This window comes from Caenorhabditis elegans, chromosome V (genome assembly GCF_000002985.6).
Source record: "Caenorhabditis elegans chromosome V".
Taxonomy (NCBI): domain Eukaryota; kingdom Metazoa; phylum Nematoda; class Chromadorea; order Rhabditida; family Rhabditidae; genus Caenorhabditis; species Caenorhabditis elegans.
The window spans coordinates 3,803,759-3,831,716 of NC_003283.11; the positions used below are offsets into that span (position 1 = coordinate 3,803,759).

Below are 27,958 nucleotides of genomic sequence, written 5' to 3' on the forward strand. Positions count from 1 at the left end.
TTCTTATTAATTATTAATTAATTAATTTCTCATAGATATGTATTATATTCTCAGAATCAAAAATCAATGTCAAATAAAAAAAAAACTGTATTTGTTTATTGATATTTATTCATCAGGATCATAATGATACAGTCACAACAAAGCAGTGAAAATCGGGAAAAAAGATTGAATAAATAGAAAAAAGTATTACAATTATAAAAAAACACTAGCTACAGTTTATTTATTTTTTCATCAAATACAAAACAGTTCCAGGGAAGTAGTCAGTCGGAATAATGTCGATATTATCAAAACCACACTTATTCATTATCTCAACTGCTCTCTTCCTTCCCCACATTGAGCCGCAACATAGTGCATCTGGCCTATTGCTCCCAACCGGAAGACAATGAAGCATCGATCCACCATACTTCATCGCAGCCATCTTCCCGTAGGTCTCACGATCGGTGAACACATTGCTAGATCCATCAACGTCGGTGACCGCGACTAAACCATCTGGCTTCACCACACGGTGAACTTCGAGAAGGCACTGTAAATGATTGGGATACCTCTCTGAAACTGAATACAAAAATTACCAAGTCAGGTCTCATTTGATCGTGGCAAGACCCAAACAGGATGACTAAATCGAATGAGTCGGTCCATGAACTTGGCATTATTGCAGCGTCAGCTACTACAAATTCCAAGTTTTCAAAATCAGTGCCATCAGATTTCTTCTTGAGCCTCGCTGCTTTGATAGCTTTCTCGGTGATATCTAATCCAACAAACTGAGATTTCGGATAGTGCTCCGCGAGCAAGCCCGAATGGAATCCACCCCCACACCCGACATCCAACACTCGGATCCCACCAGCTTCCAGCTTCTCCTTGATCCCGTTTCCAATGGCTGGAACCAAATCCGGAATGATATGCTTCTCGTGAACGATTTTAGTGAATTTTTGCTGCATTTCTTCAAAATCCGAATAGGCCGAGTAATCCAGGCCGTAGGGTCCTTCTTTTTTGAAACATTCAATGAGGGTGTCAATTGGTTTCAGGACGGTCGACAGCATTGAGTTGAACATTAATGGAAAATTTTCGGTAGTGAGTGCCTGAAAATTTAGGCTTAGGCTTATAGGTTTAGGTTAAGGCTTAGGTTAAGGCTTATGCTTAGGTTTATGCATAGGCTTAGCTTTAGGCTTTGGCTTTGGCTTTGGCATAGACTTAGGCTTATTCTCAGGCTTAGGTTTAAGCTTAGGTTTTGGCTTTGGCTTAGGCTTAGGCTTAGGCTCAGGCTCAGGCTCAGGCTCAGGCTTAGGCTTAATCTTAGACTGAGGCTTATGCTTAGGCTCAGGCTTAGATTTAGGCTTAGGCTTCGGCTTTGGCTTTGACTCAGCTCAGGCCCAGGCTTAGGCTTGCTACTATCTCCAAACTCACTTCCAAATTCTCGTTTGCAATCCAGAATTCCTCCTTCTCATTGACTTCCAATATTCTTCCACAAGCCAACGTGTTGCACCACTCCCGGACGTACCTACAAAAAATTGATGTTCTGTAAAATTTTTGAACATTCTACCTCTCTTTGCACCCTGCCTTTTCTGCAATTTTTTCAGGAAGAACTGGGCACTCCGCATTGGAAATTTCGGCTATCACCTTAAAAAAGTTCAGACGATTCCCAATGTTGATTGCGTTGGAAAGTACATTTCCGATTGCCAAGTCCTGAAATTTAAAATGATTGAAAAAACAAAGTTTGATAAGGAGACTTACAGTGAGACGATCCTGCATTTTTGAATTTAATAAAAATTGAAAATTGCTGAAATTTCCCCACTTTTATATACTACATGCGCGCATTGTGTTTTTCGTCTAACACCTCTTCGTCACCCAAACCTGAATACTATTTCTGTGTCAACTTGTGTTTTGTGACCTATGATTTGTGTGAGTAGTAGAAGAAAAAGTAACTAAAAATATTGCGTCATATGTTGTAACTGGAAATCCTAAAATTGGAATAATAGAGCTAGGTTTTACTTGCTCTCATCACAAACAGTTTGTATCGAATTGAAAACAGAAATTAATTTCAAAAGTCTGAATAAAAAATTATTATTGCTTTTTTACTCAACTTGATAAATCAACAACATTTTCTGCGTTTTCAATGCCGTCATACTAGCAATTAACTCGACGTCTTGAGTTTCGTATATAATTTTATATAATTTTGATTCCGAAAATGTTATATTCAATATGTTTTTCGTTCAAGCTTTTGAAACTTTCGGCCACTACGATCGTATTCGTGAGAAAATATCCTTTTGAACTGTTAATTTTTAACTTTGTTTGGAAACCAAAATAAGTCAGGTATATTTAAAACCAAGTCTCGTTATCTCAAAAAAATCTCAAACTTAAAGAAAGATTTTTCAACATTTTCATCTCGCATCGGGCGCATATCAAAAAAATAAGCAACATAATTTAATAAATATCATAAAAATTAGAATTTGTGCTATTTTTCCTTTAAATAGCTAACAGTTTCAATCAAAAGTATTTCAGTTAAAAATGAAGCGACCAAAAAATAAAAATCCAACAACTACACCCGGAGAATACTATCACACGTATGAAGAAAGTTTTTATTGGTATTTCAACTTTTTTGAAGATGATGATGACTATTACTCATGGCTCGATTATGTTCACGAAGTTCTATACATTCTCAGCAGAGTTTATGTCGTTTTTTCATTTATCCAATTTTTCATCAACATTTTCCATATGACGGTTTTAACCCGGAGAGAGCTCCGGACGAATTTGGTCTACCAGGTCATGATTGCAATTTGCATTGGCGAGACGGCTCAAGCTTTTGTTACAATGTTTGATGAGTTTCTGACTTGGAACATTTTTTACAAAGTTGAACTGTGGTGTGGATATCCATATTTTCATTTAGTAATCCGACGACTGGCTATTTCATCTCAATTTTTGAGTAGAAGATTCTCGGCGTTTCTTGGATTGTATATTGCAGCGGTTCGCGCATTTTCAGTCATCTTCCCAATGAGTGCAATAACTCATAAAATAACAAAGCCTAACTCGGGATTTATGGTTATGAGCGTAATTGCGATTGCGAGTACGGCCTGGAGCTCATTTCAATTCCTTCAAACCAGTATTGAAAAAGTAACCAAATAGTAAGTATTTATCGTGAATGTGAGATCAAAGCAAATATTGGTGCTTGTGTATGTTCTCAATTTATTTTTTATCAGTTAAAACATTAAGTACCAAAATATTCAGTTGTACCTATAACCGACCAAGCTATGTTCCGTACTTGCTCTTGAATAATGAAAAACTGGTGGATAAATTCAATTATGCTGATAGCTGCATTTCATTAGTGGTCAGTACACTGTATGTTTTTGTTGCGCTTGCTCTCGTGGTGGAGCTCCAACGGACAAAAAAGCGAAGGAAGAACTTGAGAAGCGAAAAGTAAGTCTGTAATTAGTTTTAGTGAATAAGTAACCAATAGTTACATTAAATATCGACTGAAAAAACCTAAATCAACATAAAACCCCAATGTGAACGGCCTAAATCTCCAAAAGACACAAAAAAAAATTACAAAATAAATCAATTTCGTGTAATACAGTACTATTTTTAGACCCAATAATACGACAAAATTGGTTGTAGTGATGGCTGCAACAGTATTCGTTTCCGAATCCTTTTATGGACTCCTTCGTTACATTGCATTTCATACGTTTGCCGGTTATGAAGAGCAGTAAGTTTATTTATCGGATCGGAGGCGAAAAAGTGTATTGAATAATCAAAAGGTTTTCCTTTTCAATTTTTCAGACCCTTGATTCAACAATTTGCCGACAGGATGCAACTGCTTGTCATGGCGAGCTCTATTGCACACTGTGTCATTTGTTATTGCATGTCTTCTCAATATAGAGACACCTTGAAAAAAATGATTGGAGTTGGAAAAGAAGACAAAACTGTGAAGATTGTCATAGTTGAAACTACTACACACCCAACAACAGTGAACTCGTCGAAATCTTCTTCAAAACCAGCATATTAATTGAGTGTTACTATTGCATAAATACAATTTTATGCTAAAACTTTTTAGTTTTTCAATAGTTTGAAAATGAGTTTTGAAAAAAAAACTAACTTTTCAATATCAAATATTGAGTTCTTATAAGTTTGTGCTCACCAATATTTTTTTTGATAAACACAATTTAATTTGAGATGTCTGCCGTTGCTCAAAATTATGCAAAAATCGAAAAATCCATTTCGTAAAATTTCGAATTTCCAACTCTCGTTAATTTCCATACTTCAATTTCCTCCAAAAAGAGAATCGCAGCCAATCAGCGATTTGCTCCGCCCAATTTTGAACACCAATCAAATGAACTGTGCCGAGTTCGAAGTCGCTGATTGGTCGGGAAGTTTTCATTTTGGAGGAAATCCAAACAGATATATTAGCAAGAGCTGGGGATCTGGTATTTCAGCATATTGATTTATTCCGAATATTTTGAAGCACAGTCTTCATTTCCAGTTTCCCAATAACCAAAAAATTTAGAAAATTCAAGTAATCATGTACAAAATTGTTATCAACTATGTAAATGCCCTGGTGTATTTTAAATACTCGATATCAAAAGTGACAACATCTATATAGTTTCATTCGTAATTGCTTTCAGTGTGTTATTTATTATTTGATCGCCAGCATTTTTTAAAATTGATATGCCTCAGTTATCTATGAACAACTTTTAACAAACTTTCCATTAACTATAAAATTAATACCCAAATATATTTCTAATGTCTTTAATCAAAAGTGACAACATCTATATAGTTTTATTCGTAATTGCTCTCAACGTTATCATATAATTATATGCTTGAAGTTTTCGAAAACCTCCACCCACAGAAGCCACTTCACAACTTTTCTCTCTTCATTTTTGTCTTGAAAAATGACGACCAGAAAAATTCGCCCCACGACTACAAATCCAAAAGATGACCCAGACTATGATCTTGAAAGATATTATTATGGAGATTACACGCATAGAAACTTCCTAACTGACTTCTTTTTGAGATACCTGGAATTCTCTGGTGAACATCTTAATTTTGTCGAGACAGTTTATAAAGTTGCATGTTTTGTGGCGTTTTTCATAAATCTGTTGCATTTATTTGTTTTAACTCGAAAAAAACTCCGATCCAATATAGTTTACATTGTTATGATTGGAATTTGCATCAGTGATATAGTTCAGTCATTTGGAACAATGATGAACGAGATTTTGACTTGGAATATCATATATGAAGTCGAAAATTCATCTTGTAAGCATCCATATTTGCATGTGATGGGTGAGAAGATTTTAAAAACACTCCAGTATATGAGCAGGAGATCCACTGGAATATTGGGCTTGTTTATTGCCGTAATTCGTACAATATCGGTAATTTTCCCGATGAGCGGATTCGTACACACCGTTTCAAAACCAAGATTTGGGTTTTTGGCTATTTTCATTACACTAATTGCTTGTACTTTGTGGAGTTTAGGCTACTTCGTTCAAGCGAAGGTGGTGAAATATATTTCGTAAGTTGTTGAAATAGAGATTCTAGTAATATATTACTTTTGGATATCCCGTAGTTTTTCAATCAATACGTTATATTCAGCAAAGCCTTTTTTAAAAAGTAAAATAACAATTTCAGCTTTTGTTTTTACGGAAAACCCACAAGTTATGAAAACTATTATCTTGATGGTGGCACAAATGAAATTATTTTCAAAATTATCGACGGTTATATCGGAATTTGTGTAAGCATCCTATATATTTTGGTTACCATTTTTCTTGTTGTGGAACTACAAAAAACCAAGCGTCGAAGAAAAAATTTGCGGAATGACAAGTATGCCACAAAATGCCCCGACATTTCTTTTTAAACAAAAGCCAGTTCAGGCCTAATAACACTAGCTCGTTTGTAATTGCAATGGCTATTTCAACTTTTGCATCAGAATTCGCATACGGGCTTGTCTTCACAGTCGAGCATTTTATATTTGGATTCGAAATGTTTCAAACTCTAAAGTACGTATAAAAAGAATATGCATTTGGTTTTTAGCATAATTCAAACAATTTTAAAGGCAGTGTAGTCGAATTTTTTAATTGTTTTATTACACTCAAAATTGCCTGAAAAAGCCGAATTTCATAATGAAACTTCTTTAAAACTTCTCAAAAAAAAGTTACGACTGCTCAAAAAATGGCTTACATTAGTTAAAATTTGACCGCCTTGCCAATGTCGCAACGGCTGGAAACAACTTTTTCTCGCCGTTCATCAGTTTTTAAGAAGCTTCATTATGAAATTCGGTGTTTTCAGACAACTTTGAGTCTAATAAAGCAATATAAAAATTTGACTACACCATATTCAAACTAAATATAATTCATAAACTGCAACTTCAGAAAGATCAGTTGAACTGTCAATTTGTATTTCACAAGAAATGAGCAAAAGTGAACCCTGAAATGGGCTCTGAAATATTGAAAGATTTTTACCAGGGGTCTTCAAATGTTACCTTCTTACTTGATCCGTAAAGCGTGACGCCAAATTTTGTGCGTTCGCAGAGACTTACAGCGTATTCTTTTGACGTACGTTAAGATTTTGGGCACCCGACAACTATCGGTTGCCGAAAGTTCGGCAATTTTTCAGCAACCGGCCACTTGGCTGCCGGTTGCCGTACATCCCTGATCCCTACCAAAGGAGGACATTTTGCTAGTCCACAAAACTGCAAATATCACGTTGTACACTAACACATTCATTCCAGAACACTATTTATGCATTTGAACTCAATAACTCTTCTCTTCTTAATGGCCAGCTCGTTCAGTCACATCTTCGTTTGCTTCTTCATGTCTTCTCAGTACCGGGACACCGTCAAAAGATTAGTCTGGACCGAGAAAGAAAAGAAAGGAAAAACTAAAATATTTGTAATGGAAACTACGACAACCCTACCTGCTACTATAGACTCTTCAAAGACGAATGGAAGTTCGAAGCGAACATTTTGAAAACTCATGATGACTTTTCTTTTCTGCCAATTCTAATTTTTTTTCAAAAGCCAGTTTGTTTCTTCAAAATAAAAATTGGAATATGCAACATTTACTTGTGAAAATTGACAAAAAAAACAATATACAGACAAGAAATCATGACAATTTTTAAGCACAGAGCCCAGAATCCTGCTCGCAACTTGCATCTTCCGAGCATGCAGAACACGTTTCTCCCTGTTGGTAAATGTCCGAGTCCATCATGTTACCGCTGAAATTCCATTTTTTAAAGATTTATATTACAGAAAAGTATAGCTTACGCGGAATCGTATTGGCAGACCACTGCAACTTTGTACATGTTTTTCTTGTTCGCATCTTTTCCACAATTTTTAATTCCGCATCCGATCTTGCTAGTTTCAGCCCAAGCCATTTGAGTAGCATGTCCGATTCCAGTAGCAAAACCGGCTTCATCGAGAAAAGTGGATGTCCATCCGTACTTTTGGAACTCGCTTTCCCAGGAATTTGATGCAGCAACTCCCTGAAAGTGTTTATTGAGCCTGAGTGCCGGGTGTCTCTGTAAAACTTCACACTTACAAACTTGTCAAGACTGCTTGGAGCCGACGAAGACCAGGACCAGTAGAGGTTCTCTCCATAACTAGTTCCAGAATGATCATCTGGACATCCTTCGGCATACTCTTGAGCGGCAGCTGCCACTGTTTCATCCCAAACCTAAGACAAACATTCAATTATTTGAGCTTAATCTATAACTTTCTTACAATTTTTCTCATGTTCGAAGCCGATGGTTCTTGGGTTCCCGCTGCGACGTAACTTCCCTGAGCGATTGCGGATCTCAGCTTGTTATGAGCATCCACAATCTGGCCCTGAGCAGTTGAGCTGAATTGAGCAGTGGCGCATCCAAAGATGGCAAGAAGACAAAGAGCGAATTTCATGGTTGATGAAGAGTCGGTTGATTTTCCAATGCTCCTATCACTGCTTTTATATCTCGTTTTCAGCATTGATAGCTTTGATAGCTTATCAGTTGAAAAACAAGGCAGTAATGAAGTTTTACGTACAAAAACAAAAATTGTCTGTCTTCAGGTTGAGGTTTAATTTGTTTTCAGCGCGTCTGGCGTTGACAATCATTGTCATACGATCCAGAAATTTCGGTGTCAAAACAATCAAGAACATGGTGACGGAAAATTTGTATAGAAATAAGCCTGAATTGTGCAGTGTATGCCTGTTGAGTGCGTTGTGATTAGTGAACACGCGGCCCACAGAACCGGACCACGACCCAGACCCGGAGGACCGAAAATATTTGGACCGGCGTTACAGACGAAGTCAGCCAAGTTCAGTGGATGAAATCTCCAAATCGCATACCTTTTTAAAAAATTCCTCATACGAACAATTTAGGTATACCTAATAACAACATGTACACCTGAATGCCTATAAGTTTGAGTAGAAATTAATTTTCTAGTTTGTAGTTTGAACTGCGATCATGGAAATTTCGATAAAATGCAGTATGATTGAGGTCCGCGAATCGGGATGTCTTAATTGATCGACGTATACTTTGGAGAACTTCACTTGTATCTTCAACAGAATTATTTCTTACAATTAGACACAGCTTTTCCTCTGTAGGATTGATATTCCGGACTCTTATTTCAGGGAGACATAAGACGATTTTTGAACTATGTATATGTTGTTTCAGTTAGATACATTTGCACCCAGTCTGTTATTTCGATCAAAGCACATGGCGCTGGTAGTCTTATCAGACCAAAGTTTAAAACTCGTTTTGATTGCGTAAAACCTTATTATTACCTTGTTTTTTTTCTCTGTTTTTCAACTGATAAGCTATCATTGGGAGTATAAAATGTGCGCTAGGAGCACCAGACCCCAACCATTCCTTCATCAACCATGAAGTTTGCTCTCTACCTCATTGCCATCTTTGGATGCGCAACGGCTCAATTCAGCTCGACTGCTCAGACTGCAATTGTCAAGGCTCATAATGACCTGAGATCTGCAATTGCTCTCGGGAACTACGATGCTGCTGGAACTATCGAGCCACCTGCAGCTAACATGCGAAAAATTGTAAGGAGAAGGAGATTTTTGGAATTTTCCATTCTAAGAATAATATTCAGAAATGGGATTCCACTGTGGCAAGCTCTGCTCAACAATACGCCAATACATGCCCAGACGATCATTCTGGAACTGAATACGGAGAGAACCTCTATTGGTCCTGGTCCTCTTCGGCTCCAACCAGTCTTGACAAATTTGTAAGGGTGGAGCTGGAGCCCACTAAGATATGAGCTTGCTTTCAGGGAGTTGCTGCATCAAACTCATGGGAAAAGGAGTTCCAGGATTACGGATGGGAGTCCACATACATGGATGCTGACCTCTTCGACTCTGGAATCGGACATGCTACTCAAATGGCGTGGGCTGAAACTAACAAGATCGGATGTGGTGTTAAGAATTGCGGAAAGGATTCTTCAATGAACAATATGTACAAGGTCGCAGTGGTATGCCAGTACGATCAAGCGTTAGTCACTATTCATAACTGTAGAAAATCAAAAATTAATTTTCAGTGGAAATATGATGGATTCGGATATCTACCAGTCTGGAGACACTTGCTCGTTCTGTCCATCTGGATCAAAATGCGAGGAGGCATCTGGACTTTGCCCATAATTTTTTTGCCGAATTTTTTTTGTCTGTATAATTTTTTCCGTTCTTTTTTCGTTTCGAGTAAAAACTTCATTATCAGCACATTGAGCTTCAACAAATATTGCTAGCCATTCATTGTGACGCAGCCGACATTCAACGGGCCTACTCACGTGGTGTCAAAGTGTCTCATTTTGGTTTGATCTTCGAGAAATGCGGGAGAAGAGACGCAGACTTTTAACTGATTTCGAATAGTTAAGAGTCTGCCGACGTCACATTTTTCTGGATGAAAAATTCCCGCATTTTTTGTAGATCAAACCGCAATATGTTTTTTTCTTTCTTCAAAATTTTGGCACCGAAATCAAATCGAAACAATGATCTATTGGATAAACTATGTAACAATTCGGAAAAAGTTTATTATACTTTACTACAGTTCATTTCAAAAATACACAGTATTTCCACAAAAAAAGTACATAAATCAAAGGGAAAACGAAAAAAAATCAGAGTTTTCATGGGATGACACTAAAATAATTGACGACTAGAACAAAATAATCACCCGGAACCACCTCGGGGAACAAAAAAATGTATTGAAGTTTTGACGGACAAAAATATGGAAATTGAAACACGGGAAATGAATGGTAGGGAAATGTGGGGGAATTGGAGCAAGACGAAAAAAAAACATGAAACAATTCTAATACTGCTCCTGAGTGTCAAATTGATGGGGCTGATAGGCATGATAATACTCATCAGGGTACTGGAATGATCTTTCGCGGGTCCGCAGCATTCGATTCCGGCGTAATGTTGAGGATTCTTGGATTGGCTGGGGCTCGACGTCTTGTGAAAAGCCGCGGAGCATCTGAGCACGTTTTGTTGCAGCTGATTGGGCGAATGCGCTCGCCTGGCGGGATGGTGAGTTGTGAGCAGAGGTACGAGGTCCAGGCGACGTGTAAGCGGAGTGGACCTGAAAGAATTGAACATTGAAATTAATTTTTTTTAAAGATAAAATCTAGTTTCAGAATTTATTTCGGTTCAATATTTTTCCGCTGAAACAAACAAGAACACCTTTTTGTTGATAAACACCCCTAGTTTTTCACTACCACGTGTTCTCATAATACTGGTTTCAATTGGTCAGCTGACTACCCTTACATGGCATTTTCGAGGTTATTTTTCCACTTTTTTAAGTTTGTATTGCATTTTTTTAAACGATTTTTTTGCAGGAGCCAAATAGATAGAAAATAGTCTTTAGAAGGCTTTTTTTTAAATAAACAACTAATTTTATTAGAGTTAAAAAAATAACTTGGTATAGAAGAAGCCCCCTTCTTTAAATATTTTGGAAAAATTTTCCAATATTTATTTGAGAATTTCTTTGAAAATTAAATTATTTAAAACTGCTCCGATACCGCTAAAATTTCAAAATTTCATAGAAAAAAATTTTAAAGTAAGGAAAACTCGGTTTTCACCTATCATATTTCTGAAAGTTGTCCAAATTTTTACGAGTTTTATATGTTTGATTGTACATAATTGTTTGAAAACTGTAGGTGTTCAAACTTTAAAAAATATCAAAAATCGCAAAAAGCACTTTTTTTTTTGGAAAAATTGACAATTTACCAAAGACTTTAACTATTTGGTTTTACCTAAAAAAATGCTCAAAATTTTTCTGCTTTCTTATCTCCGTGTTCAACCATCATACATATGTATATCCCTATGTTGATGACGCATATACTCCGGTGTAATTAGCTCCGCGAGCATATCTGCATCCCTCTCTACTTTATGAAATTTCTTTCCTCTTTTGTCTCCCGCTCCCCTCCACAAGTATTCCACTAATCCTCTCTTCTGCTTCTGACTCTATATCTGCGTTTCCTCACTATTTCTCCATCTCACGTGCGCCCATATTGATCATGTCAGGAGAGCTGCTGCTTCATCACTTTCCTTCGTCTCAAATTCTCGAACATGACATGCACAATGGACTTGGAAATTTCCGAAAAAATTAAAGCCTATCGGCAAGTGATGTCGGCGAAATCACCGTCGGACGCTGCTTTGGTGAGTTTTATTTCGAAAATGTTTTTTCCAAAATGTTAAGTTTCAAATACTCGTTTTTTTTTAAAGACTTTTTCAAAAAAAATCCCGTTCAACCGACATCGCACGGGTTAAAATTTCCGCTGGGGTTTCATGTGAACTATGAAACCCGTGAGGCGTCGGTCGCTAATCCTACCACCCCGAAGAATTTCAAAAAATATATTTTTGGCAAACGTACAAGCCTTTTAATTTAAGAATGATCCTTTTTGAATAAAAAAGTATTATAAATGTGTAGAAAAGTGTTTCCTCAATCTGAACATTAAATTTATTTTTCATTGAAAAGTTTAAAATAACTTCAAATAGTGTTTGAAAGTCGTCAATATCCGTTAAAAGTTTCGTAAGAATGTTTTCGACAAACGGCGACTTTGCGGCATTATATTTAATTTTTTTAAAAACTTTTCAACACAAATGAATATTATTTTCAGTTTTAACGAATATTTTTCTACACTTTCACATTAATCTTTTATTAAAAAATTTAGATTATTATACCGAAATATCCATGAAACCCGCGTGACGTCGGGCGCTACCTCTGAAAGCCACTGTGCGCGTTTCAAATTTCAGACTGGCGGCCCGCACGGTGTCGGTCGCTTTTTTGAAAACTCATATGCCTTAGTTTTGATCTTAAAAAGCCACTTTCAGACATGGAACCTATTCGATCTCCCGAACAACATGGAACTAGCCCGCTTCTTTTCCACCTTGTCAAAAGAAGAAATGGCAAAATTCGAGCAGTGTGTGTTTGTGGATGGACAGGACCCCAAAACTTATATAAAAATGCACAAAATGGTTGAATCCACCGCAACAATTGCCTTGAGCGAGGAAATCGAAAATAAGAGGACAATTTTGGTAGCTGAGCCAAATCGCGGCGGGGTTTCAGGTCATGAGGGGGAGATGGCATCGACTTCGTAAGTTTTCAGAAGCAATTTTTTTGAATTCAGTAACAGTAAAATTTTCAGAAGTGGATTCCGAGACGGCTACCACCCATGCATGGATCACACCAGTTACGCTGAGGGTCTGTTCACCGAGTCCGAAAAAGCGTGGGAACTGGAAAGGCTGTTGAAGCTTCAAAAAGAGATTGCAGAGGCGAAGAGCAAAATTGTCAAGCAGAAGAAACCCTCTATTAAAAGTGCATAGTATGTAGTCAAAAGTTTCAAGTACCCGCATCTCATTCTTTTTCATATCTTCCCAACAAAATATCATCCCCCAATCATCCCCCATCTCACCTGGTACAACGCAATATGTCCACAATTCCGAACTCTCAGCCTCTCGCAAATATCCAGTGCTTGAATTGTATTTGAAGGGTGCAGAATGCTACCGTACTCACACATAAGGATATAGGCAAATGGTCGCTGAGCCACTCCGTTTTTGTGACTGTAAATTTTTTTTTTAAATTTTTTATTTGTTGGAAATTTTACAATGTGATATATCATACGAATAAATACTTGTATTTTTTTTGAAAATTGAAAATTCCGAAATCCCAAAGTTTTTTATTGCATATAGAATGTCGTTTTCTAGAATTCTGAAAGTTATTTGATTCATCCTAAAAGTTTCTGAAATTTCCAGAATTTTTCAATACCGGCAATTGCCAGAATTGCCGATCGCTGAAAATTTCCAAAACCGGAAATTGCCGGAATTGTCGATTGCTGAAAATTTCCAAAACCGGCAATTGCCGAAATTACCGATTGCCGAAAATTTCCAAAACCGGCAATTGCCAAAATTGCCGATTGCTGAAAATTTCCAAAACCGGCAATTGCCGAAATTACCGATTGCCGAAAATTTCCAAAACCGGCAATTGCCAAAATTGCCGATCGCTGAAAATTTCTAAAACCGGCAATTGCAGAAATGTGTTCAAGAGTATTCTTCAGAATTTTTGCTTTTTCATTATCCAAAAGTTTCCTAAACATTTCTAGAAAGTTCGCGAGCCTAAATTTTGTCAGCCGCTGGCCCTGCACTTACTGCGTTGGACACCTCATCAACGAGATCCTTCTCAAATTCCACGACCTCGGTGAATGCTTGTAAATTTCGCGAGCTCCACTCCACTGCAACCATGTTTTCTCCAGATTCCCCTGTTTTCCAGCATCCTCCAGCAGCTTGAACCCAATAACAATATACCCGGAATGACGATGAGCAGGCAGACGGTATTCGCCGACGCTTGCCGTTTTTTGAATCGAGTAGACTTCGTCGTAACATCCTGAAAAATTTGCATGTGTCTTTTTCAGCGTGATAAAATTCGAGAGTAAAAAGTAATTTAATCCCTTAGACCCCTTGAAAATGTGTGACTTCCCATCAAATTTCAAAAAATTTTCAAAGCATCAACAAATCAAACATCCGAGCTTTGAACCCTTCTGCGCTAATCCTCTCGAGAGCCCACTCGCCACCTTGAAGATTTAGGAATCAAAAAATCTCTATTTATATTTTCACCTCTTAAACTTGTTTATTCTTGTTTGGTCGGCCAATTTAAAAATTTCAGTACACTTTTCTATTTTCAGCAGTTTTTCAGATTTTAAGATTTATGAGCTCTAAACTTTTTGTAAAACGGAGGTAAATTACCGGATGTGAGCATGGAAAGTTCTTGGAAAAGGGGGAGGGCAAAACAATGAAAATGACGTGGAAGTTTATAAAGTGCCCCCGGCTACATCAAAAACTGCAGCCGACACTTTACTAGTTATTTGAGATTATATTTTGGGGGGGGGGGGGGGGGGGGGGTTTGCTAATTTTTCCTGTTTCAATCAAAGCAGCCGACACGCTACGGGATCTCTTGGCACGGGGAGCAAAACGGCAGCCGACATTTAACTGGTTTTTTTAGATTTGAAAGCATCTGGGTATCTGAAGCCGATGCAACCGACATTTTGCAAGTAATCACTGTCCATGCACTACGCGTAGCAGCCGACAGTTCACGAGTTTTCCTATCGACTGTTTTCCAGTAGTACGCGATCCCGCTTTTCTGTCGGCTGCTACCAACAACTTTCTCTTTTTGAACCTAAGCTCCGCTATGTACACATGGGTGCCAAGGCAACAATAGCAACTATATATTTCCTCCTCCCCCCCCCCACAAAAGTTCCTTTTCCTGTCTATGACCGAGGGTCATTTATAAAGCCCGACGAACCATAAAGACTGCCGTGTGTGGGCGAGCATTCTCTCGCCAAATCGGAAATCTGCTTAACTCGATGCGTGTAGTCCACATTTCGAAATTGTGCAAAATGCATGTACGGGAAGAGGGCTGCAATGCAAAATTATTCGGTGTGAAAAATTGCTGAGTTCAATCTTTGCCCCAGGCGGTACTTGTTCATGGTTTTTTTTAGGAATAGTTTTTTAGGCTGAAAGGTCATTCTTACGTTTATTATCAATACATTTAAGCAAAACTGCCTCCGCAAAATCCTTCTTCTCCTGTATGACGTGGCACTCGCTGACTGCCTTCTCGTAAGCCGGATCTTCCTGCGCAAATCTGCAACCATCATAGGTTTAATGTTAGTTTTTCACGAGACCACTACTATTTGGAAATCTGACACCCCTCACCAAAAAAACCAAAAAAAAAAGCCCCCAATTGAGGTCACAAAATCAACTTTGAATCTTTTCTTCCTTTCACAAGTACCTTCTCAAATTGAAATTTCTCCGTCAACCCCCACGCCTTCTCATCTGCCTAGACATGTCAAGTGATATCACCGGGAGGAATCAAAGTGTGGGAGGGCACACTTAAATTTCAGTTTGGCGGTGGGCTCGTCGAAACATTGGGAAATTCGATATTTAGGCGAAATGATTTATTTTTCTTATTTTTAGAATTTTTTTTGCTTGAGCATGTGATTTGTTTCTAATGGAAAAAACAATTTGTTTCGACTGAAACATATTAAATTACAGTTGAAACTGCCCCATATTTTGACGCAGGGCCATGATTGGTAAGACACACCCACTAAGCGATCATGCAATTGGTGGGACACTAAAATTCAGGATTTTTCAAATTCCTGGTTTTTATGATTTCTTTCTCAGATTTTTCACAAAATTTATACAGTTTAATTCTTGCAATTGGATGAAGTTTGAGACTCTAGAGAACATGCATACTTTCCACACGTCCAATTATCAATTAGGACACTCTCCACTTCTTCCGCCTTTTCCGGCCCATTTTACTGCGCAAACCGGGAATCCCTCGATTTGCAAAAGCGCACGTTTTCCATTGAGTTTTAGCGCTGCGGAAAATTAGATCTGAAGGTTGTTTTATAGGTGTGGAGTTTGTGTAGCCTGGCTACATAGTTTTGGCCGCAGAAATGAAATAATTTTGGAAGTGCCCGACATTTACCGGGTTTCGCTAACCCGTACATGCTCAAGCTGGTTTAGCCTGGAAGATGTCGGGTGCTTCTTCATTATTAAAATATCATTTTTCTCCATTTGAGCAGCCGACGTCTCACGGGCTACCTATGCGACCTCCACCTGCCTCGCGTCAACCCCTTCTGTGCAGCGTGGCGCGGAACCCAAAAACTGTCGGACGCAGAATTTAGGCCGTGCCTGCCTCTCATAGAATCCCTAGCACATAGCTAAGCTGGTTTCGCCTGGAAGATGTCGGGTGCTTTTGAATAAAGCCATTTTACCGTTTCAGCAGCCGACACTTCATGGGCTACCTATGCAACCTCCGTCGCGTACCGCGCCTACTGCATAGTACTGTGCGGAAGTCAAAAAAAAAAATCACACTCACCCATAACTGCAACCGGGATCCCTGGGTCCGCCGACGAATCCAATAAGTGATGAGACTTCGCTCATCTCGCCCTCCGACACATCAATGACCTCCTCTGACTTCTGAAATACACGTCCTGACATGATGGGGGTTAAGTAAAATGAGGAATAGTTCGGCACCGGGAAGCATCCAATATCCCCCCTCCTCCGAAGTTTCCCTAGGCAACACCGCGCTGTTCAAGAAAACATGGATTCTCAAATTTGAGCCCCCCTCCCAGCAAAAATTTATGCATTTCTTTGCAAAAAAGACTAAAAGCCAACTCAAAGAAAAATAAACGGACCACAGAATACGAATTAATAGTTGTCGGTGATCTTAGAGAAGTACGATGGTAGGCCACGTGGTTTCGAACCATGTTCATTTAGGCAGAAGAATTGGAGGGTGTTACCAGTGTGCGAACTAGTTGAGAAAAATGTGGGGTGGGTCTCCGGGCTCCCCAAGAAAGTGGGCGTGGCCTCACAAGGGTCTCAAAGAGTGAGAGACGCAGAGAGCACTGATGGTGGGGTAGGAAATTGGAGTGGGATGGGCAATTGGCTACGAAACATGGATACTTTTTTATAAATTGATGGAATAGCAAAAGATAGCATATTTTTCCACAAAAACGAACAATTGTCTAGATTTTTTCAGACCCTTGAAATTGTAGCCTAAAACTTTACTAAACACCAATGACAAACTCCAGAAGCAGACTTGTTTACATTTTCCTCTCCCTGACAACCCAATGCGCACAAATATGTAATTTTTGGCGCCCAAATTTGGATGCTTAAGTGTCTCTGCTCAATGTACCGGAAATTTGAAGGGCGGTTTTGTGACGAAATTTTGTGACGAAATCATTACAAGTGCTCCTTTGATAGCTCTTCAAACCACCATTCAAAAAGAGACCAACGTTTTGCAAATTTGAAAATTATCCGAAAATGTGGGGCTAATTTTCCAGATGTTTCAAATAATGTTCTTTAGCTAGATGTAAGTTATTGTGATAAATTGCGCTCTTAGAAACATATGTTTTAAATTCTAAAGTTCAATGTGCAAGTTTTGAACATTTTGCAAGAAATCTAGATCAACTAATTTAAGGGGTTTAAGCTACTAAAAACTTAGAGGAGAGTGACTCAAAACTAGTTTAACTGTGTGCGGGAAAAAAATCGACGGCCAGGTAAGGTGTCGACCGCACATGGTAAGACAATGGCCAGCTAGACTGTCGGCTACTTATGGCAATGCGATGGCCAGGGAAGGTGTCGGTCGCTTATTGCAAGATGACGGCAAGCTTGGGCGTCGGCTGCTCAAAGAACAGGCGACGTCCAGCTAGGATGCCGGCTGCTCAAGACCAGGGGCCGATATTTGTCCGGAATGGTGTTTCGAAACTAAGACTGCCATGTTGGGCAGGCGCTATTTTAGGGGTCCATGATGCCTATTTATTTTATGCCTAGCTGCCTACCTACCGCCTACTTCTTCCTTTTCTCGTAGACTAAATGTAGTTTTTTACGCAAATCACATTTTCTCATTCAAATTAAAAGTGTTTCTCGTATTAGTCATAAGGTAGGCAGGCATTTCTAGACACTCACTTAAAACATATTTTTCGGTTTTTTTTTGCTTACGGACCAGTGACCACCTGATCCACTTGCAAAAAAGTATACCTAATTGAACGACCAAATCTTTACTTTTTTTTGCATTACTCTCCATTTTTTCTCATTCATTTCTAGTCCATCCACATCCGGTATTTCTCTTGTTTGCTTTACTCTCTATATTTAGGCTATATTACTTTTATTTTTAGCAGGAGGTAGAGGTAGGGCAAAGAAAAAGGGGTAAACTTTTTTCGTATAGCTCAGGAGGGAAGATGTATGGCCTCTCAGGATGAGATCTAAATTTAAAAAAACAGCTGTTAAGAGAGATAACATAGGGATTATCTTTTTCTAGAAATTCATTGGAAAATAGGAAGTGGGTCATGACAATTCCAAAAATATCTTAGTTAGATGAAAATAAGAAAGAAAAATTTGAGGAAAAAAAATGAATGAAATTTGATAGGAATTTATTTCCAATAGAAGTGGGGGGATCGGACACACCGCCAACACCACCACGAGTTTAGAAAAGTAGGGAGAAAAATGTATTTCTGGAGGATTTAAACAGCAGTTTTCAACGTCATGACTCAATGATTCTGGGAAACCAGAACAATTTGAAAATTTGGGAATAAAGTTCAAAAAATGGTTTTTTTTCAGTTTTTTTTTTTTCAAAAAACCTAGATTTGGAGTGAATTTTTCATATTTTTAGCTGAAAATTCGATGCCTGGTCTCGACACGTTAAATTTTTGTTGAATTCAAAAATGAGTGCGCCTCGAAGGAGTACGGTAATTTTGTCACGAATTGTTGCTTTTGAAAAATGTTTTTTTAGTCAATAAATATATTTTCATCCTAAAAGACCGAAGGAACGAGAATTTAAAATTACTTTACTGCAGTTGCATACAACAAATATTTTCGCGTTAAGACCGGAACAAAAATTGCAAAATTTCATGTCTGCGTAATAGCAACTCAGTCAAGAGCGAGTCACGGCAACTCGGTCCAAAACCATTTCTAATCAGTAAACTCTCAAAAACCACAACTAAATAGCTTAAAACCATTGTAAATTAGCTTATTTTTGCTAATTAGCAATGATTTTAAGCTAATTAGATGTGGTTTTTGAGAGTTTACTAATTAGAAATGGTTTTGGACCGAGTTGCCGTGACTCGCTTTTGACTGAGAAACCTTTAATTTTGGTCCAAATTACCGTTTAATTGTAGTTTGTAGTATGTGACGTCATTTTTGATAGAGGATTGCGTGGGCGGGACTCACTTTTTGCGTCACGAGACCCATCATTTTAGGGAGAAATTTAAAATTTTAAAAATTTCTAGTTTATAGTTTTTCTGATTTTTCAAAAGCAAAATTCTAATTTGAGTTCTCAAAAAAATTGAATTCTAAGTTTTTGGAAAATTTGAAACGAAACCGGAATTTTAAAGTTTCAAAAATGGAAAATATGCAAATATAAATTGTTGAAAATTTTGGGAGCAAAATCTCAATTGAAATTTTTTTAGAAAATTTGTCACAAATAATAAAACATTTAACTCCTGAAAAACTGAATGCTTACAAAAATGGGAATTTTCAATTCAAAAATTCCATTGAATAAAACAAAGTGCTACTCAAAACGTCACCTCAACGGAAAATAAAACCAAAAATTTGAATACATTCTCCCTCTCCAGTTTATCGAAAACCCATAACTCATATTTTCCAGTGTTCCACCGCGTCACTTTTTGTTCCCCTTTTGTTTTCTCTAGGCACACCTTTTTCGGCAGTCTAACGTCATTATTTTTGGGTCACATTTGATCCACTTTTTGCGGTTGAAAGACAATAGGATTTATTAATGTTCAAGCTGTCTGCAAAGAGCCCAGTAAGCTTAACCCAAAATATTTAAGAAAATCGTCAGAACATTTGTTAAGCCGGCGTAGGAAGACGATGTAGAAAAAATATGTCAAAAGATTTGAAGAGCAATATGAGTTCTGTCTGGCGAAACGTTGAGACTTTATTTTTTGAAATATTTTCGAAAAAAAAAGTGTGACAGAGTAGTTGGAAACAACATGGGGAATGCTTTCCGGGAGAAAAATAAATCTCGGAATTTACATAATTTTTCCTAATTTCTTAGAAAACTTTCAGTTCGTTTTTAAGAAATTTTTTGAAAAAATTAAGCCTTGTGAACTAATGGAAATAACTTGACATTAAAAAATTTTACAGAACAAAAAATTGAACAAAATTTAAACAATTTTAGATTTAAAAAACATTTTTGAGAAATTGGAAATAAGTTTGAAAGTGCATAAAATGTTTTTAAAAAATCTTTAAAGCAAAATTTAAATAAAAAAATCAGCAGGAAACCCACAATTAAATTTTTTAGAGCAAACATTCTTTAGAGAAAAATTTGCGACGGATTTTTTTTCAAAAATTATGCTAAATCTAACATTTCATATCTAACATTTCATAAGAGTTTTCAAGTTTAATCATACTCCAAATGTTTCAAAAAAAAAATGAATATTTTCAGAGCCTCTTTTAAAAATTGAGTGTACAAATTCATTTCTAACTTTTTACACAGCAAAAAATTAAAAATAGAAAATTCTCAAAATTGACAGAAAATAAATAGAAATAATAGCGTTTCTATGTTAACCTATTCCAAAACTCCAACTAACCTGCCGATGTACAATTATCCTCCAATAACTCATATTACAAATTTTGGAATTTTCAGTGAAAAAGTTCGAAAATCTAGTGAATTCCAACTTCCTGCCTAGTTTTCAGCTTACAGGAAAAGGAAATGAGAAGAAAGTGTCTTCAGTTCTTTTTCACTAATTCATTCAAACATGCGAACAAAAAAGATAGAAATTGAGAAGACGGGTGTTTGTATTCTCGTTAACAAAAGCGCTGAGAAATAGGAGTGCTAAAATTTTTTGGAGTTGTGGAGTATGTAGAAGATGACAGCTGGTTTTTACCAAAAAAAGACTACCTAAGTTTGAAGGCTTTTGCCTCGCCATCAGCTTAACCTGAGCTTGATATTAGACTTTCTGCAATTTTTGCGCCAAAACTACGGTACCCGGTCTCGGAACGACAAATTGTTGTTAAATTGAAAAAGGTGTCCGTCCTTAAAGAGTAATGTAATCTCGAATTCTCGTTGCTGCGAATTTTTAGAATTTTCAAATTTTCAGAATTTTCAAAAATATAAAAATCAATGGAAATTCCGCAGCAACAAGATGTGTTAGTAATATCAGTACACTTTAAAGGCGCACACCTTTTTGGATTTAACAAAAAACTTGGCATGACGAGACCGTATATATAGCGCAGAAATTGCAATGTTTGTTTCGCTGAAAAATTGAAATTTACACAATTAACCCGTTCATTTTGAAATTTGATGTGTAGAGGCGCTACGTGAGGCGCTATAGTTTTTTATACATGAAAATGGTCCGATAATTAGTTTTTTTTTAATTTTAAATTTTTGCTAATTATTTTTTCCAGTAAACTAATGCAACAAAATAATTTTAATGTTGAGGATACTATCAAAATCTGTTGAAATGCGCTTACAAAAAATTATGAACTTCTTGTTCGTAAATTCTGACCCCGCTAGTCCCCCAAAACCTTGCTGCCAAGCTTATTCTAAACTTCCTGGTCCACTCCAAGTCAGGACATCTTATCTAAAAGTTTGAAGCACAAAGAACACAGAGTCTTCATGCACCCATCAAAACAGAAAGAGAATGAGCGACGGAAAATCGTCAGGGAAACAAAAAGTGTGCGAGGGAAACGAGTGTCGTTGACAATCTTTTTCTTCCTCTCCGCTTTTTTTTGGAGCGGAACATTGAATGGCTTTCTGCATGCATTCTGAAACAGATTCTCAACGATGGCTAGAAAAACGGCTCCGACTAGTTTTTAGTAGTTTTGAATTGGGAAAAAAGAGTGGGTGAAAATAAAATTGAGCGCATTTTGATTTACCTGAGAGCTTAGAGTTTTATGAGCTATTTTGGGTGATTTACGAGAGTTGTGAGTCAACTGGGGATTACTGTAAATGGATATTATTTGAGCAAGAGCTTAAGCTCGTCGCAAGAAATGCCTAGTTTCAATTTAAAAAATATATAAGTAGATGAGCAGCGGCCGACAAAATGTGGGACCTCTACAGAAAGTGCCGAAATTCTGAAAATATTTTTGAAGGCGCAGTTAAACTTGCGAGATCGGCTTTAAGTTATAGAAAAATAGAAGGAATGACTAAATATATCAGTAAAAAAAAATTTAAAAATGTTTCAAAATTTTTTTTTAATTTTTGAAATTAGTGAGGGCTTAATTAATTTTTAAATTCCCGCAAAAATTCTTTTGGGGAAAAATTTCTGAAAATTTGTTAAATTCTGTTTAAAGTAGAAAAAAAAGAATTTAGCAATAAAAAATGTCGAAACTATATTATTGGTTTGCGCGGGAATTCAAAAATAATTCAACCCTTTCTGAATTTTTTTAAAAAGTGAAAAATCATTTTTACAATTTTAGAAACTTAAAATAAAATTTTTAAAAGTTATATTTCCTATTTATTTATAAAATATTTTATACAATTTACTCCACCTCTACTAAATTTTTTTTTTTGGTTTTTCCCACGTAGCAATCAAAAACAAAACATAAACGAAACATGGCTCATAATGTATCAAATTTCCCATATCCTCATACAATTCGGACCTCCAATGTGAAATTAAAATATAGAAAAAAATGAATGTAGTTTGTATTTAGACAGAGTTTGATTTCAAATATTTTCCGAACAAAAACAAAGAAAATTGATTTTTGCAGTCAAAATTAACCAAATTCCATAAGGAAATTGAGTTTTTGGCAGGTGAATGGTGAGCAACCCAAATACAGCTTGACATAAAATGTTATAAAAAGAAAAGAAATCAAAATGAAAAAAAAAAATAATTTTTCTCCATTTTTGTTTTTTTTTGCCTACCACGACTCAAGCCATAAATATGTCAGTGCCCGGAAGAGAGCCGAGGAGAGAGGAAGTTAATTGAAAATGAGCAGCTCACGGAGCATGAAACACAGCTTTGGCTCAACTTTAGATCATCTATTAATTAATATTCGCGAAATTGGAAGCTTGATGAAAAAAAAATTTTCTTTTGTTTTCAGAGATTTCCGATTTTTTTCCGATTTGGGAAATTGTGCTTTGATCTCAGACGGAGGAAGCTGTCACATAGAATATTAGTATAATTTTTTATGTGTTGTGTCAGTATGATTAACTTGATGATTAGCAAAATTATTTTGTATTTCAAAAACATTGTTTTTCTAAAAAAAATGTTTTTTTTTCGTTTCTAAAATTTTTTGAATAAGGGATCCGAATTTCTTTTTTATGTTTAAATTATGGATTATCTGAAATTGAAACTTTTTCTGAAAAACTGAAATACTGTACTTTTCAATTCTTAACTTGAAAATTTGAAATAAATTAAAATCTTAATTCGAAAATCCATTTTTTAGTAATTTGGGTAGTATCTGTGAATGTTTTAGTCTAGAAAACAGTTCTAATATACCAAATATATATTTAAAATATTTATAGAATTTCTCCAATTTTCAAAAATGGTTTTTCAATTTCATATAGATGACCTAGTTCCGACATTTTTGCGGTTCCCAACTTTGGTTCTAAACTTTTCAATTTTTTAAATGTTTCTTTAATATTTGATTTGAAACGAAATGCCTCAATTTTTAGACTTTTTCCAAAAAAAAGTGCAAAATATTTAAAAAAAAATTATATTTTCAGATTCGAGGCAAAAAGGAAAAAAACCAATCAATATAACCGATATTTTGAAAATTAAAAATTAAGCAAAAAAACAATTCCGAAATTTTGAAAATTCTATACGTTTTGAAGCTGTTTCATGCGGAATATTGGAATAGATTTACAGCCATCAATAAAAAAAACTTTTTATCCAATTTTCAAAAATTACGAGGATCTTTCTATAGAAGTCAAAAAATCCTGCAGTAAATAATTCAGGCAACCTGCACCTACCTTCACCACCTCCGGCTTTCTAACCGCTGACTGTGTCGTCGGAGCAATCCGAATACTGTCATAATGCGAAAAATTTCTGGGCAACGGTGTTCCCGGCCCGACGGCTCCCGTCGACAGTTCAATATTGGAGCTGCTCTTGAGCAACTCGAACGAATATTGGTCCCGCTTCATTTTCCGCGGCATTATTCGTCGTAGAACATCCATTGTGTATGTGTGGTTTTACGAGAAGTTATTCGTATGCTCTCTGAGTGCACGCAATAGATTTTTTTTTGTTCTAGAGAAATTGAAAACTAACAAAGAAAGAAAAAAAAACTAAGAGAGCAAGGAATGGGAAAAGCAAAGTGTGCATGTGTGGTCGACAATGAATTTTTTGCGTGGTTTTGCAATTGAAGGGGTTCAGAGTGGGCGCAAAGATTGAAATCTAAGAGTACTGGAAAATACGAAAAGGAGAAAAAGAACATGAGTTTTTGGCAAGGGCACTATATGAGAAGAGTTAATTTTATTGTCAGGGGTCTTGACAAATCGAGGATACTCATGAAGTTAATGTTGCCTCATGGTGCATCGTGAAGTTTTATGGAAAATTTTATGGGACATCAATAATGGTGCATCGGAATAAAAAAATGGGTAATATATTTTGCAAAATAATTTTTTTAATTTCGCAAAAAATCAAACGGCTGGATATATCAGGCCCATTTTTAAAGAGTTTTCCGTCAAAATTTTATGCCGTTTCTCGGTTTTCCAATTTTTTGCAAAATTAGAAAAAAAAAACGGCATTTTAAAAATTAGAAATAATTTATAAAATTCTTTACAGATGCCTTTTTGAAAAATTTTTTTCAATTTTGAAACTGTTTATATATATATTTTTTTGAAATTTTTTTATAAATCATGCAGTATAATTTTTGAAATTTTTTTATTTCTGTAAGTAAGAGAAGAAAACAAATTCGAATTTTTCAGTTTCAAAAAAAAAAATTAAGCAAAATTTCTGTATTTTGGGAATTTTTACGCAACCCTACCAACTACCAAGATTTTTTTCCAATAGACATTAGGAAAGCTCCAAACTAAAACCCACAATATCATTAGAAAAAAGCTATTTTCAAAAAATTTCTAGAGCTATCAAAAAATGTGTGCAGTTTAGAAAGAAATGTGTTTTCAAAAAGTGACAAATTCCATATAATTTTTCTTATCAGATGTCCCCCCTTATAATCCAACCGATCACAAATCGGCCGCTCAATTGTCTCAAATTTCCAGAGAAAAAAGTGCCCGGCCGGGTGGCGGCGGCTATCTTAAAAAGAAATGAGAGATTTGAGAAGACAGAGTTCGAAGAGCAAAATGGCTATGGTCTAAGTTTTCAGTTTTCAGTTCGAATAGAACAAAAATCCCAAGGGGAAATGAATTCGGCAACATACACGAGTGGATGTGTTTGTTTATTCTTTAGATGGGTTGGCGAATTTCTTGGAAAATGTGAAAATTTCTGAAATTTCCAGTTTGTTTTACCTCAAATGTTATCTTAGAATTTTTGACATGACAAAATAATGGTGGCCTATCTTTGCATTTTTAAATACCAAATTTTTAATACGTGGCCATTGAAATGACCAATTGGGCCACATTTAAAAAAAATTTATTTTTGGAAAAAAGCGCCATTATTTTTTTCAATTCGTTTAGATTCACAAAAAATTTTATTTGAAAAAAAAAACAAAAACTTCGGCCACCGATGTACCTTTGCGGCCACGTAGCAAATGCTCATTTTTATCACAACTCACAGTGAATAGGGGCTTTGTCATTGAAAATATTTTCGTATATAATTTGTGTAATTTTTTCGAACTAACAAAGTATTTATCCATTAAAAAAATTTGAAAGTTTTTTTATTGAAATTTTAAAAATATAAATTTGAAATTACTTTCTTCAAACTGGACATTTTAAAATTAAACAAAAAAGTATAAGTAAAAAAGTAAAAAGTAAAAAGTAAAAAATTAAATTTCCAATATAAGAACAACTTTTGCTTCAAAAATTGATACCTTGAAAAATATTTTTTTTAGTCTAGAAAAATGAAGAAACCGGGTTCGAAAAGCCTGGGTGATTGGGGCGCCGGGTTCAAATGACGGAAGACGAAGAAGATGAGCCCCCCTTCGTCGAATACGACCATCACTAAACTTTTTGTGCATTTTCTCTTGTTTCTTCCCTTTTCTCCTCACTTTTTGGTTCGTTATGGAATAATGTCGGAAAAGAGATGGAGAAAAGAAGAGAGAGAGAAGTATCAGTTGCACTTTGGGTGCTCCAAAGGATTTTTTGGATTTTTGAACGTTTTAGAATTTAAATAAAAAAGAAAATAATACAAAGGTTTGAAAGATTAAGCCTCGTCGGTTGGAGAATTTCTTAAAAACACCGCTCAAATAGTTCTAAAATGTCAGAAAATCATAATAGAACTTTTCAAGTTTTTGACATATTTTTTAAAAACTACAGTTTGGGCGGGGCATTCATGGGAAGCAGGCACGGTTTCATGACACCTGCCTCCAACCTGCCCGTCTGTACAAAAAAGAGTACGAAAAAATATATTCGGTAAACCTACAGTACCTTCCCCAGAGCACTTTTTTTTCAAATTTCGTGACATCAGAAAATATAATCGAAATAATAGTGTGTTTGTGACTAGCGTGACAAAACAGGTGCAAAAATTGCTATTTAATGACCACTTTTTAGAAAATTCCTTTTTTCTGTCACGCGTTTGAAATTGAGAATCTTGAGAACCTTAGAGAAGGGGAGGTGGGCTCATGATTTTTTTGAAAAAAGCTGATGGAAAAGCTATTGTTTATGTTTAGAAAGTTTTCGAGAAGACTAGAGAAAACAATTTTTGAAAATTTATTTGTATAGTGGACGAATAATTTAATAAAAAAAATTAATGAAAATTGAAGCACAATATTTCTCTTTTCTAATAGTTTTAATCTTGAAAATTGAACAATAACTGATGATATCACATGACGAGCACAAGAGTCAAGGACTAGAAAAATAAATTTTAAGTGATTAATGAATTGCTTCGGAGCAGCGGAGCAGGTGGAACATTTGAAAAAAAATCCTATCATTCTTTGGGGTAGAAAAATGGTTGCCTACCTTCAAGGCCAGCAGCGCCTGCCAGAAAAAAATCAAACAGAAAACAGTTCCATACGAGTTTTAGTTTTTTGAAATGAACATTCCAATTGTGCAAAAAATAAACTAGATAGGGTTGACTTTGCGAAAAGTGGACGTAGCCAAACTAACCTTTTCTAAGTTTTTTTTTTGTGAAATATTTTTAAAAAAAATTCTTTTTAACATTTATATTTGCTTACTACATTCTATCAGTTACAACAAAAAAAATGTAAAAAATAGGCTGCAGGCAGGTAGATAGGCGCGTAGGCAAGAAGGCGTCCATGTCTAAAAGAGAACGTACAAATTGGACCGAATTGTATACCGGACTGCCATTGTTTTACAACAATACTTATAAAGTTTTATGATCAAGCTCTAAACAGAGTCTGCTCGAAACATAAAACTCAAACCCAAAAAACTCTTCAAAATCAAATTAAAGCACTCTATTTGCAATTCAAAACACAAGAAAAATTCTTACGAAGAACACTCACTCATCCCCAATTACCAGGCGTCTTCGCCCCCTCAATTCTATTTGTCTATCAAAATGAAGTGAATTTAACAAATTGCACCAAAATCTCTTCCGGTTTTCAAACAAAAAGGTTCAAGTTTCTTTGGATCTGCTCTAAACATAGGGAGTTCGGGGTTTAGAAAAAAAATTATGCTCCCAGTCAAAAAGTGGCAATAACTGACTTTTTGCCATTTTTTGAGGAAACTATAGCATTTTTGAAAAAATAAAAATTTTCAAAAAAATTTTAAAGAAATTGTTTCTATGATATTTGGTCATGTTTAGCAAAGAATCTTCCCGACGAAAAAAATTTCAGCGCAAAAAAAAATGCTGGCGTACCTGTTGTGGAAGGTGTGTCAGTCGTAGTCGGCTCGTTGGAAATAGGTCCATTTTTTATTCTTTTATTCCGTTTTTTTGTGTATGTGTGCTCTCGATTGTGCTCTGGCT

At 36.1% G+C, this 27,958-nt stretch overlaps 7 protein-coding genes across 10 annotated transcripts; 4 read left to right on the forward strand and 3 right to left on the reverse strand.

Moving 5' to 3' along the window:
• Positions 1-80: 80 nt before the first annotated feature.
• On the reverse strand, positions 81-1,769 carry R08F11.4 (Methyltransferase domain-containing protein). The gene is made up of 5 exons (NM_071651.5): positions 1,729-1,769; positions 1,538-1,680; positions 1,402-1,495; positions 570-1,076; positions 81-523 (listed from the first exon to the last, which is right to left on the reverse strand). Exons 1-5 carry the CDS (start codon positions 1,744-1,746, stop codon positions 221-223), a joined length of 1,065 nt encoding a protein of 354 aa, NP_504052.1. The 5' UTR covers positions 1,747-1,769; the 3' UTR covers positions 81-220.
• A 733-nt stretch (positions 1,770-2,502) lies between these two features.
• On the forward strand, positions 2,503-3,994 carry srw-7 (G-protein coupled receptors family 1 profile domain-containing protein; the record flags this gene model as incomplete). The annotated part of the gene is made up of 4 exons (NM_071652.1): positions 2,503-3,116; positions 3,220-3,408; positions 3,578-3,694; positions 3,769-3,994. 4 exons carry the CDS (start codon positions 2,503-2,505, stop codon positions 3,992-3,994), a joined length of 1,146 nt encoding a protein of 381 aa, NP_504053.1.
• Positions 3,995-4,877: 883 nt separating this feature from the next.
• Positions 4,878-6,950, forward strand: srw-6 (G-protein coupled receptors family 1 profile domain-containing protein; the record flags this gene model as incomplete). Its single annotated transcript, NM_071653.1, has 4 exons — positions 4,878-5,497; positions 5,614-5,805; positions 5,856-5,981; positions 6,713-6,950. 4 exons carry the CDS (start codon positions 4,878-4,880, stop codon positions 6,948-6,950), a joined length of 1,176 nt encoding a protein of 391 aa, NP_504054.1.
• A 76-nt stretch (positions 6,951-7,026) lies between these two features.
• Positions 7,027-7,883, reverse strand: scl-13 (SCP domain-containing protein). The gene is made up of 4 exons (NM_071654.6): positions 7,703-7,883; positions 7,521-7,655; positions 7,247-7,464; positions 7,027-7,197 (listed from the first exon to the last, which is right to left on the reverse strand). Exons 1-4 carry the CDS (start codon positions 7,874-7,876, stop codon positions 7,098-7,100), a joined length of 627 nt encoding a protein of 208 aa, NP_504055.1. The 5' UTR covers positions 7,877-7,883; the 3' UTR covers positions 7,027-7,097.
• Positions 7,884-8,832: 949 nt separating this feature from the next.
• Positions 8,833-9,679, forward strand: scl-12 (SCP domain-containing protein). Its single transcript, NM_071655.3, has 4 exons — positions 8,833-9,011; positions 9,062-9,196; positions 9,242-9,459; positions 9,506-9,679. Exons 1-4 carry the CDS (start codon positions 8,838-8,840, stop codon positions 9,603-9,605), a joined length of 627 nt encoding a protein of 208 aa, NP_504056.1. The 5' UTR covers positions 8,833-8,837; the 3' UTR covers positions 9,606-9,679.
• Positions 9,680-9,976: 297 nt separating this feature from the next.
• On the reverse strand, positions 9,977-27,958 carry H10D18.5 (DUF7153 domain-containing protein; the record flags this gene model as incomplete). 4 transcript variants are annotated; one of them, NM_001330813.3, is made up of 7 exons in its annotated part: positions 9,977-10,539; positions 12,875-13,022; positions 13,608-13,842; positions 14,758-14,871; positions 14,987-15,096; positions 16,336-16,436; positions 23,893-24,138. In NM_001330813.3, 7 exons carry the CDS (start codon positions 24,094-24,096, stop codon positions 10,270-10,272), a joined length of 1,182 nt encoding a protein of 393 aa, NP_001317824.1. The 4 variants fall into 4 exon arrangements, with proteins under 4 accessions (NP_001317824.1, NP_001317825.1, NP_001317823.1 ...); NM_001330814.3 differs by lacking the exon at positions 23,893-24,138 and adding an exon at positions 16,655-16,776; NM_001330812.3 differs by lacking the exon at positions 23,893-24,138 and adding an exon at positions 27,851-27,958 and having other exon boundaries at positions 9,978-10,539.
• Positions 11,456-13,106, forward strand: H10D18.1 (Retrotransposon gag protein). Its single transcript, NM_071657.4, has 3 exons — positions 11,456-11,618; positions 12,294-12,556; positions 12,608-13,106. Exons 1-3 carry the CDS (start codon positions 11,529-11,531, stop codon positions 12,783-12,785), a joined length of 531 nt encoding a protein of 176 aa, NP_504058.2. The 5' UTR covers positions 11,456-11,528; the 3' UTR covers positions 12,786-13,106.

Bases quoted from the DNA above. Each gene is read 5' to 3' on its own strand.
- scl-13 (NM_071654.6), bottom strand. From the start codon at position 7,876: ATGAAATTCGCTCTTTGTCTTCTTGCCATCTTTGGATGCGCCACTGCT. The intron at 7,656-7,702 runs GTAAGAAAGTTA...TGTTTGTCTTAG, and splicing joins CTTCGAACATGAGAAAAATT to GTTTGGGATGAAACAGTGGC. The intron at 7,198-7,246 runs GTAAGCTATACT...ATGGAATTTCAG, and splicing joins GTCTGCCAATACGATTCCGC to CGGTAACATGATGGACTCGG.
- H10D18.1 (NM_071657.4), top strand. From the start codon at position 11,529: ATGACATGCACAATGGACTTGGAAATTTCCGAAAAAATTAAAGCCTAT. The intron at 11,619-12,293 runs GTGAGTTTTATT...AGCCACTTTCAG, and splicing joins CACCGTCGGACGCTGCTTTG to ACATGGAACCTATTCGATCT. The intron at 12,557-12,607 runs GTAAGTTTTCAG...TAAAATTTTCAG, and splicing joins GGGGAGATGGCATCGACTTC to AAGTGGATTCCGAGACGGCT.
- scl-12 (NM_071655.3), top strand. From the start codon at position 8,838: ATGAAGTTTGCTCTCTACCTCATTGCCATCTTTGGATGCGCAACGGCT. The intron at 9,012-9,061 runs GTAAGGAGAAGG...AATAATATTCAG, and splicing joins CAGCTAACATGCGAAAAATT to AAATGGGATTCCACTGTGGC. The intron at 9,460-9,505 runs GTTAGTCACTAT...ATTAATTTTCAG, and splicing joins GTATGCCAGTACGATCAAGC to TGGAAATATGATGGATTCGG.
- R08F11.4 (NM_071651.5), bottom strand. The intron at 1,496-1,537 runs GTAGAATGTTCA...AATTTTTTGTAG, and splicing joins AAGGCAGGGTGCAAAGAGAG to GTACGTCCGGGAGTGGTGCA. The intron at 1,077-1,401 runs GTGAGTTTGGAG...CTAAATTTTCAG, and splicing joins TTGCAAACGAGAATTTGGAA to GCACTCACTACCGAAAATTT.